Source organism: Bactrocera tryoni, unplaced genomic scaffold, assembly GCF_016617805.1.
Source record: "Bactrocera tryoni isolate S06 unplaced genomic scaffold, CSIRO_BtryS06_freeze2 scaffold_25, whole genome shotgun sequence".
Lineage (NCBI taxonomy): Eukaryota > Metazoa > Arthropoda > Insecta > Diptera > Tephritidae > Bactrocera > Bactrocera tryoni.
The window spans coordinates 15,180,461-15,192,483 of NW_024395977.1; the positions used below are offsets into that span (position 1 = coordinate 15,180,461).

Here is a 12,023-nt window from a genome sequence, read left to right on the forward strand (position 1 = left end):
TTTTTACTATGCTATTGTTGTAGAGAGATTTGGAAGCCAAAATAAAATAATAATATATTTTTAATTAACAGATGAAAATTTAAACACACTATTTGTATTTAATGCTTGTTATGTTATATTTTCGAAATCCTCGAAATGAGTTTCATTTAGTGTTTATTTGTAAGCAAACAAGTATAATGAAAACCAATATAATATACTGATTCTTAATAATTATGGCTAATTGAATGCACAAATACAGGTAAACAACATATATTTATATTAGTGTAGGCATTTCAGCAAAACTAGTTGGTTGCTTAGAAGGTCACTTCTGTCGTCTTCGCGATCTTGAATTTTGACGACATATTGCTTGAAATGTGGCTAAACCAGAAAACGTATTAGGCAAACGTTGGTAATTCAAAAAGACCACGTGATTTATTACCTTTAATTTCCAGATGCGCATATTTGTTACTTAAGCAATCATTTGTAAGATATTTAAAGCAATTTGATTTGGACTAAGTATAAAAATATTTCAATTCCTCAAAATCTATGTTGTCCTAATCAAAGTAATCCCTCTTACAATTGTGCCAACATATTTTTCCAATCCTCAAAACAATAGTTAAAGTAAGTATCCCGATTTAACGTCTTTAATGGACTCACAACATTTTTCCCGGAGCGGTCGTTTGAACTCACGAAGAATCCATTCCGACCTCTTTTTACGAAATGCGTAACGCAAACGACGAATAACACTGAAATGGTATTTCTTGTTGAAAGGTTAGCCGTTCTGAACAAATTCGGAGTGCACTCCACCTCGAAGAAAGCTGCCAACTTAACCTTGATTTTTGACTTGCTTTGACGGTGGGTTTTCGGCATTGGCTCACCTTTGCCAGGATATTCGGCTGATTAATCGTATGTTCCGGGTCGTAAACATAGATCGAAGACTCATCGCGAGTAATAATATATTTTATGACATCCTAGTTGTCGGAATGCATTGTTTCAAGGACGTTAATGCGACGCTGTTTTTCGAAGAAATTGTGTGGTTTTGAAATCAATCGTGCTTCACTGTTTTTAGACCCAAATTATCTTTCAACACGGTTTTGATCCTTCCGACATTCCAACGATGCCAGTAAGATCTCTGATTGTTAATCGTTGATTTTCAAGCACTAATTCCATAATTTTATTGACGTGTTGATCATCAGTCGATACATATTGATGGCCAACCTGAACGTGGTTCGTCGTCAACGCGAACAAGTTGTATCAATCAAAAACACTTTTTCGGGAAAAGCCGAAGGCCTTTTCCAACATTCTGAACGTCTCCACACCAGAAATTCGATTCCGCACACAAAACGTAATGGAACTTTTTTTTTGAATACTTTCACTCATCGTTAAACTCGTTGAATGCACTTTATGTACTTCAGAAAGACAAACAGTTTGGTACAGATGTCACTGACAGTCTTACCAACCTAGAAAAAAAATATTTAGACGAATGGGTTTTTGCGCGACATTTAAATTTGAAATCCGCACTATTTTTGCCCACAGTAATATATAGAATTCTTCAAGAACCTAACTCTTCTAAAGCTTACTTCTTTTTATCTTTGCTTTCTTATTTAATATTCTGTTCAGGTGTCTATCAATTTACTGTCGGCTCCGAATCGGGCGAACATGTTCTCGTGCAGTATTTAACCCTTTTGGTAGTTAGATCTACAAGTACCTAAAATTCTAAAACATAAGAATTAAATTTGAGCAGCTCTCCCTCTCTCAAAAGATTTTACAGCCGCCTGTTATTAAAAATCTGGAATTCAGACATTAGTTGAAATATAGGAATGAATTGAAAATTGCTTAACTTCGACAATTTATTTTAGGAGTAAAGAAATTACTCAAATGTTTTCATTCAATCATTATTAAATACGTATTTACGTATATAAGAAAAGCTTCTTCTTAGCTGTCTGATACAAAATGGCGGTTGCTGAGTCAATCTTCCGATTTCGCTTTCTCAATTGTTAGTAATTTACATAAGTTTTACTTACGAGTCAAAAAAAGGTTCAGTTTTTGAACTTCACTTGATAGTCTCAAGCTCATACTACCTACAATTAAAGTTTGTTTTAGATACGTACGTTGATCTCCTAACAGGGTTTTGGTACTTTAGTACGATTAGGCCAGGTGCTATTGTAAAAAATTCACATGGCAATTAAAAGTTGTTTTATGCTCCTTGCCTCTTTGCCCTCGCAATAACTATAATAACTGTGTCATAAAATATAATTTCGTAAGACGGCATTTAATTAAGAACTCAATTGGCTAACTGCTCTTGATCACCGTATTTGCATGACTTTGCTATCAAAAATGCGGATGAAAGTCAATGAATTGTGCGATTTCCCACCATTGACTAACGAATAAAAACAATAAGCACACACACGCACATGTATTTGTATAATTTTTTTTAGAAACTTAGATTTTCCTCATTGGTTTGTTACTCACTTTTTGCTCGTTTTATGAATGAATGCTACTACTGCATAATTAAAACTTAAACATTCGATTACAGTTGCAAATATTTGTATACGAGGAAGTTGGATACGTCACTGCATTCTTTTTCTTTATATACACAAAGCTGGTTTTTGTTCATCACTCCAAATTGTGGTTACTAACAACTTAGAGCACATACCAGTTTTTTAGCAGTTATGAAGCGATTGCTTATATTTTAGGAATCTATGAACCATATTGACTTCTTTAGAGACGTTATCGCGCCTGAGATCCTTAAAAGAATAATCTTTAAGATGAAGCAATATCCCTGTCTCTGTTTATGAGATTGTAGTCTCAAGCTCATAGCGTCCGTAGTATTCTACATCAGAAAGCTTTATAATAAACCTTTTTACTTTCACCAAATGTTCAATGTCAGGACTTCAAAGCTAAGTTAATCAAACCAAAAGCTTTTTGTTTTGTCCGTGTAATAATACTTAGACGTTATAAAAGTACATAACATAATTGCGTGGGTCGATAAATATTTCAAATGAAATATTTGGTCCCATGAGAGTGGTGTTTATACAAAAGAATTTTATTTAGTCAAAAACTCTGAACTCATCAGATATTCTCAAAATTATTTGGAGAATATTTTTTGTTCCTATAAACAATTTTACACAAGTCTAACTTTATCTCCGACAAGATAACTCGTAATTCATTGACTTGAGTGATACGACAAAAACTTTTGACAAATATTCGCAAAACAACTGTAACACTGTTTGAACTTTAAGGAGGCATTTTAAACTGCTCTAGAAAATGTTGTTATCACGATTGCTGATTATTAATGTATGTAAAGTGTTGTTTTCTAGTGGGCTCGCACTATGAACAAATTGGGAGTTGTAAACTCCTCAAGCATATATTGATAACAACTATTTTTTGTTTATAATAATGCCGACAATTTCCTACCGAAGCCGGAAAGGAAAACTAATGCTTGCCAAAATTTTGTAAACTGATATGTTTAACATACTTCTTACGAAAACCTAAGGAAATGATTTGCCATGACAACTCCCACCCAAAGGTTGGAATTTCGGCAGCACGAAATGGTTCAGCAAATTAAAAGGTAACATGGGTTTACGGGTTTCATTGCCTTATTAACTTCTTCAAAACCTTTGGAATATTGTCCTAAATTTTCTAGTTGATCCGAGTAAAAGTTTCGGAGATACAGCCGTGAGAACTTGTGCGGTCGAGGCTAGCTGAGCTAAGTGCACCATCTCCCTAACCCGTTTTTATCGGAACTGTGTTTTTGAAGTTGGTTGGCAAGTTTTCTAGAGAACTTCTCAACGAAATTCATGAAATTTTACTTCGGTCTTTGAGATACAATATTAAAGGCTTGGACGAAGATTTTTTATTGATCACAACTATTTGACAAAAAAAATATCGCGAAATAAACACTGAAGTTTATTTTTTTTTTGTAAAAATGACTGCCATAATCCAATTGAAATTTTTTTCCTTGGTCCAAGTTCTAAGTTAAGCTTTTAACTAAAACACGTATTTTTTCACTTTAAATAATCCTGTAAGCAGTTATCCTGCCAACGCGGGTGCATCTTTTTTCCGAGGAGTCACCGGAAATGGCGTCGCATTGCCCCAATTTAAAATCTTTATTTCCAAAAATTTCAGAATTTTTTTGTTTATAGTATTTTTCAATAAAAATTCTAATAAAATATTTAATTTTTAAAAAATTATAATAAAATATTTAGTTTTTTATATAAGAAAAAACTTTTTGAAAAAAGCTGCTTTTTACCCGAGAAAACCCATGTAACCCCTTAAGGCTTAATTGTCCGTATTTATCCAACACCGCTTACAATTGATTACGAATTTTTGTGCATTTGTCATATCACTTTTATTTTCGTTAATTGGCTGTGGGATTTCCTATGTTTTTACAATTTACATACTCTTAAAAGTAGACACTTAGTAATTCCTTACGATGTCGTAAACCACTCTCTCTACTTCTTCTCTTTTTCTTGCCAATAAAATCATTAGCGCTATTAGACATTTATAGCCGTTCGTGAGCTGTTGCCCTTTTCGTGTGATTAACTCGCTCTTCATTGCGGAATGTCATCATTTTCGTTGTTTTGTTGGCGGTTGTGATGATTTTGACTTTGATTAGTATGAGTATGTTTCAAGTCCAGTTTTCAACTGAGACCGGTTTAATCGAAGAGTAAGAAATTTAAAAAATCTATTAGATTTTGTATAACACACCCAAGTACATACATATGTGTATGCAAAACATGTACATACATATATACATATATGTATGTATTTGAATTCTGTCGAACCGCTGGTGTCTTCTAATCTAGCTGAGAGCAGAGATGTCTTAAAAAATCATTAATATGCATATGTGAATACAGGTATTTGGATATTTAGGTATCAACTATTAATTATGGCATTTGCAAATTCGAAACGAAAGCGAAATATTGAATAAAATTGCTTTTCAAGCTTCAGTCAGTTTTGTGATCTTCAAGCAGCCTCAACATGGCATCTGCTAAGCTGGTAAGTTTTGTACACAACAAAAATGCCTTTTGGTGTACCGCGCAAAGGAGCAACAAAAAAGTTTTTACATATCGTGTCTTTTGGTGAACAATAAAATATTTTGCAACAAAAATTTAGTAAAAATTAAGAAAAGCAATAATAATAGTTGGTGTAAAGAATGTGAAGAGTAAATTCGAATCAAAATCCCTGCAGTAAGTTTGCAAAGTGTGAACAAGCATTAAAGTAAAATTTTGTTTTTGGGTATAGATTTGTGATCAGAAGTGATAAATTTATAATAAGTTGAATAAAATAATTTATAATTAAATTTATAAAATATCTGAAGTGGTTACAGGAATTCAAAAATATTTTATAAGCTAATTTATGCACCACAGTCTCTGACCTTTTCGCGCTAAAATAAAATAATACTGTTTAAAACTTATGTCAGCGGTTCAGCTAAGACATTGTGTTTGAAACAAAAACACCTATTTGAATATTTCTTGCGTTTTTATCTGATGCATGTTTGCATATTTCTATGGAAATTGAACGCACGCGCGCTGAAGGTCTAGCAAATAGTCATCTTAAGCCGGTCACGAAATTTACGATATATCGAAATTATTTAATATTTGAAATGCTTATTCCAGGTAAAATAGTCATTTATTATGAATCAAAGAAATACTAAAAAATTAAAAGTTTCCAACACACTAAAGGAAGCGTTGGAGACTCTATGAAGTATATACATATATACATGATCAGCAAGACGATGTGAGTAAATCTCGCCATGTCCGTCTGTCTGTATATATAGACATTAGGGATCTGGGTGGTATGTGAATTAGCTGCACTGATGGCCGTTTAAACGTTAGCGGTGTGATCTCCACTAGTCGGAATGCCGAACAGTTCTGGTCGTTTGCGGGTAAAATGTTCAGGCGGCGAAGGCGTTTAACTGGGTATTAGCTTAGCTCTTTTGTGAATGATGTGTGGGTGTAATTTGCATGTGGGGTTCAACCCCTAGTCACCAGTCCACAGCAATACGGAAGCTCAAATGATAGTAGTTTTGGATACGAGGTTTGACCGCAGACTTAATTCTGGTACCACAGGGAGCAGGAGCTCTTGGAGTTCGCTGTAATCTGCCCATGCGGACTGACCCTTCGGGAAGTATCGTGGTGGTTGTGGTTAAAACACGAATGCGTGAAGATCTGACACTTTGTTAGTTGAATGTGGCGTTGCATTACAACCGGGTGTCAGACCCAAGGTACGACAGAAGGTTTAGGTTGGTCTTGAAGTTAGTGTGGCGCTGATCAACGAATTGATTAGATTCACTGTGCTCTTGTGCACCGTGGGGTAAGGCTGTCATTAGCAGGTACCCACGTTAAACACACCGGACGTTGTATATACTATAACTAGTCTCTCAGTTTTTATACCCTGAACAGGGTATATTAAGTTTGTCACGAAGTTTGTAACACCCAGAAGGAAGCGTCGGCGACCCTATTAAGTACATATATAAATGATCTGTATGTTGAGCTCAGTCGATTTAGCCAAGTCTGTCTGTCCGTCTGTCTGTCTGTATATATACGAATTAGTCCTTCAGCTTTTAAGATATCGTTTTGAAATTTTTTAAAGTGCCGATATCGGACCCACTATAACTTATAGCTGCTATACAAACTAAACGATCGGAATCTAGTGCATGCATGGGAAACTTCCTAATTTAACGATATATCTTCACGGTATTTGGCATGAGTTATTATTCATAGAAGTAATGTAATATCGGAAGAAATTGTTCAGATCGGCTAACTATAGCATATAGTTGCCATACAAACCGAACGATCGGAATCAAGGGCTTGTATGGAAAACTTTCGCATTTGACGTGGTATCTTTACGAAATTTGACATGGATTACTGCTTAAGGTAATAATATAATCTCCGAAAAATTTGTTCAGATCAGATTGCTATAGCATATAGCTTCCATGCACCTGTGAAGGGTATATTAGCTTCGGTGCAGCAGATGTCCTGTTTAGACATCGCTTTGAAATTTTGCACACTTCGTTTTCACTGTCACATATAGCTGCCATACAAATTGAACGATCGCAATCAAGTGATCTCTTCAAGAAATTTGGCTTGACTTATTATCCAAAAGAACAGTGTGATCTCCAAAGAAATTGAGAAATGATCACCAATAATTGCCATACAAACTGACCGATAGAAAATCAAGTTCTTTAAGGAACCTTATTTTTACTTAGTTCGTTCTTTTCAAAAGTATAATTTCGGCTATAGACAAGCTGAAAAGCTTATATTTCCTCCAAACTCACGACAGAGCTCTCTCGAACTTATAAGTATTGATTGCCTAACTTCGAATTGAAGATGCTACTCGAACCTCAGACGAAAGCTACCCAGTTCAAATAAAATGTCAACAGGATTCTCATTCGCCTTCTTCTAATAATGCTTGGTATGTGCTTACGTTTTCTTCAATATCCTTGAAATATATCACAGACCTTTACCTACGAGAGTATATTACTAAAATATTTTATTTTAGTTCAAAACTAAATTCTACACCTGTTTTGGTTTCATTGAACATTCATTAAATTTCGGAAAGATATTTGATAGGTATGTCTCTTTTTTCTTGTACAAAATAATTTAATGATATTCCCTGTGTATAGTGTTGTTTGGAAGAGCAAATATCCGTGAAAGCTTCATAATCAAAATTCGAGTGTTAATGTTATAAACTAGCTATTTAGCTTGTATTACAATGTATTACAATTTGCTTCGATTTCAATAATTAGTAGAGTTTTTATCTTTCTAAGTTAACGATACTCTATTAAAGATTGCGTAGATTTGGGAGGTCTTTTCGAGACTTAAGTTAAAAAAAATCTTAAGATGTTCAATTGACATGCTGTCTCCATGATCATACAATGACATTGCTTAGTGCAATTAAGCTTTAGAAAAAATCATATTTTTTTAATAATTATAATTAATTTAATAATTGTTGATACTACTTTCTTGAATTATCATATTAAGTTGTATAGTTTTCTCATCGACTATGAAAATACAACAACCAGAAACAACTAAAAGAAGTTATGTACCAAAATATTGTCGGTTCAAAACTGAAATTATACAATCGCTGCCATAAAGTTGTCCCCCGCTGTCTCCATAATAAAGTTTGACATACAGGTCTGTCCATTCAAAACGTTTTTGAGTATGTAAAACTTGTGTGTTACCAATAACCAATATTGGTGGAAAAGTCCACTTTAATTGAAAAATGAAACTTTATGCAGTTAAAATTATTTTTCGATGCGGCGTCACAAAACAGTGTAATTTTCTGTCAAAAGAGCTTCAAAAAAGTGGCGGAACTTAGTTGTCGTAGTATATGCATATTTGTGTTTACAAATGCGTCCTATTACTTTTGGTGTATCTGGATTCGATGCTTGTTCCGACCACTATAAAAAAATCTTTCTAACAGCGGCCGCTCGGCAGTTAATGATTTACATACATACTTCTAAATGTAGAAGCTCCTGGTACACATTGCAAATGATAGTTCGGTCACAGCAGTAATGCTGTAACCACCAGATATACAAATGTATATTTTGGTTTTACTTTCAGCAAAGTCCATAACCATTAACAGTTCAAAGTCAGTAAAACTCTTGAACTCGACCAAAATACTCGTAGTAACAGCATCAGTATCATCAACAATGACGTGGAATATACGAGCTTACGCCAAACATGAAGCCGAACATCAAAACATATTTGGTCAGGGTTATAAGCCAAACAGATTATTACATCATTAGTGAGCATGTGTGTATTCAAACATTGTGTAATGATTTGCAATGATTACTCAAAATTATGAGGAATGTGCGTTTTCATTGGTAGACGCACTAAATTAGCATTTATGATTTATTTATGAGCGTCGATGTTTACGAGTTTTTTGTTAATGACTTATGGTTTGAAGGTTATAAGTATCGTTTTCGTGACACGCGCGTAGGATTACGGTGCTTTGTTGGATATTTGTTCAACCAATAACAACATAATATGGAATGGCTTTAATATTATCATATATTTTTCCGGTATTCAATTGTCTTGTGTGAAAGTAAAGACCTTCAAAAAATTGGAGTTAGTTTTGAACAAAGACAAAGTGTTTCTATAATATACTTTCACACTAAAAGTTTGTCCCTTTCTCATAGAGGATATTGGTAGAATATTAATAATTAATATTATCAATCATGATTTTATTTATATAAAATTGGTTTCGAAATATTCTTGAAATAGGTGATTCTAGAATCTTCGTACAACTTTAACAACTTGCTTCCGACCAGATTTTTTGTCTTGGGGCATGAATGTCTATTGGACAATGTCCAGTAAGAACTCGACGGTTGCGGCAAGATGAATTTTTTGAAAGGAAAGTAGTTTAATAGATCTCCTGCATTCGAGTCTAGGGCAAAAATATTTCGAAGTCGCACAGCAGCGCATTGTCAAAATACGCCAGCTAGCACGAGAGGTCCCATTCAGATATGAGCGGGGTAAGAGAGCCCCTTCTTGCTAGCTCATCGGCTTCGCAGTTACCAGCCACTCCGCGATGACCGGGCAGCCAAACGTGCCATATGATGAAGAAGCTAGATGATATTTCTAGTGAGGACAATTAGCGAGCTCTGAGCTCATACTGTCGGAGTGAATACAAACAGCCTTCGCAACATGTTGTTACTGAGTATTATATGAGTAGTTTTGTTCACTTAAGGATTGTTGGTAACACCTAAAACTAATCGAAGTATAGATACGTAAAAAGCTCGGAATTATAAAGGGATGGGATCGAAAAAAAGTACTCGTATAATGTATATATCTCACAAATCAAACAAATTTGTTGAGGTTGGTGGGAAAACGGGTAAAATCGGATATAACCCTTCATACTCTCTTTACAACGGTTTTGTTAAAAACTACTAAAAGTGCGATACCAATATACTCGTGTAAAAAAATTCTACCAAATTTACGATTTTCGATTTCTTAGGAATGTTTTTTTGTTTCTAAGCCTTTTACCTTAGGTTTTTTGTTTAAAAATTTCAATTTTTATCTATTCCTTTTTTTATTTCGCAAAACTGAATCTAACCTTATAGAAGCAGTAAACAACCTCAAATTACATACATACATTTGTATATGCAAATCTAAAAGTTGCTTACCAAACCTCTGTTCTCTTTTCAGTTTCTTGCTGTAGCCATTTTGGCGACCTTCTCTCTTACCGTAAATGCCGGTTTTCTGGATTATGTTTTTCCTACCGTCATGTCGGAATTCTATAGCCTGGCACCTACGAAGGAGGGTTATCGTTTTAAGTAAGTGTCGCTTAAGCTTAAATGTTGCGAAAATGTTGTAATTATTTTAATTACTATTTATTTTAATTTACTTTCAATAGCTTGGAAGAACCAAATGGTAGCAAACGTGAGGAAATCGGTGTCATAATGAATCCCGGCACCGAGGACGAGCAGCTCGTTGTCATGGGTACCTACACGGTTTACGATGAAAAGACAGACACCGAAACGATCACAATGTACACAGCCGACAAGGACGGTTACAAGCCACGCTACATGATTAAGAACCGCAAATTGAGCCCGGGTGCATTGAAATCCGCCGCTGGTTAAGCAACGTGCTGCTAAGCTACTTTATATATAATATATGTTTAATATTAAAATCTTTTAAATTTAAATGAAATTGTATTTGTCGTTTTCCAAAAGTACTTTACTCTACTGTTTAATACTCAATCATTTACTGCCATTTTTGTATAAAATAAATTTTTACTTCTAATGTATTTTCCAAATTTTTTTCTGTCTCGAGCAGCAATTCTTAAGGCAAAACTGGCTTATTTACCCACAGAAATAGCACAGCTGCTTAATGACAGTCGTTAGTTGTCAAAAAGTATCTACTTGTGTCATTTAATTGCTATCGTTAGTGAATTTCTCAAACTCGACTTTAACTGTCGTAAAATTAGCATTTTGATTTCGAATTGCTTCATTTCAGCAGCAAGTTGATTTATGTTAGTCGTCAAGCCACCTACATGTTCTAAAGTAAGTATACGGATACAAGTATTCTCATAGATCAAACAAAAATTACAAAAGTGCAAACAGTAGTTTATGCAAGCGTCTACTTGCTTATTAGCGAGTATAAAATTACTTTTGTCATATACCGATTACGACCGCCACCCATCGCGCTGTTATTTAATTATTGCTCATAATTATCGTTTGATCTCGTGGCTACTCCCTTGTTATTTATGTGTACCTCGGTCTGTGTAAGCATGTATGACGTAATTGCAAACTGTCAACCTCTGACTTCTGCTCTTATCTCTCGTTTAACGCTTTTCATTTATTTACCTCTCGTGTGGCTCATTTGGTCAACAGATTGGCTACTTGTTGTTAGTTTGTGTTGCCTGTCAATATTTTACAACTCGCACTTTTCATTGCCACACGATGTCTAGCATTAATGTATCGCTGCGTGGTACAGTAAATCGATTTTGATTATGTTTTATTCGAAGTCAAGCCAGTCGGATGAAAATGCTAATAGTGTTTATGGTCCTGATAATGTATAGCCAGTCATGCATAATTTTGCTTTCGTCGATTCCATTGCAGTTATTTTGAAGTCAAAGATGCAGGATCTGGAAGACCAGATGTCGTAAATGTCGATACAATAATGGAAGTGGTCGATTCAGTCTGTCTTGTAAACTCTGAGCATTACTTAAAAACTGATTGGAAACATTTAAAAAGTTGGACATAAAAAGAAGCTCGATGTATGAGAAATTCCATTTGCGATTCGCTGCTGCATCACAACAAAATCGATTCATTTCTGAAACACATTGTTACTGGAGATGAAAGGTAGTGTCACTTCCGTCAACATCAACCGAAAACGCTCGTGATCGAAGTGCGACAGAGACGTTTGATATGATCAAGCAGACTTACCCAGATGTTGCTTTAGCAAGAAGTGGTGTGTTTCGGTGGCCCCGGCCTTTTAGGAGGGCTGGCAAGAAGTCGCTGTCGAAGACCGCGCTGGGAGACCTGCGACGTCGACAAACACCGACAATGTGACTCGTGTACGCAAAGTTTT

At 34.9% G+C, this 12,023-nt stretch overlaps 1 protein-coding gene across 1 annotated transcript; it reads left to right on the plus strand.

The window, feature by feature from the left end:
* The first annotated feature begins 4,914 nt into the window (after positions 1-4,914).
* Positions 4,915-10,584, plus strand: LOC120780644 (endocuticle structural glycoprotein SgAbd-9-like). Its single transcript, XM_040112909.1, has 3 exons — positions 4,915-4,980; positions 10,137-10,264; positions 10,345-10,584. Exons 1-3 carry the CDS (start codon positions 4,963-4,965, stop codon positions 10,568-10,570), a joined length of 372 nt encoding a protein of 123 aa, XP_039968843.1. The 5' UTR covers positions 4,915-4,962; the 3' UTR covers positions 10,571-10,584.
* The last annotated feature ends 1,439 nt before the right edge of the window (positions 10,585-12,023 follow it).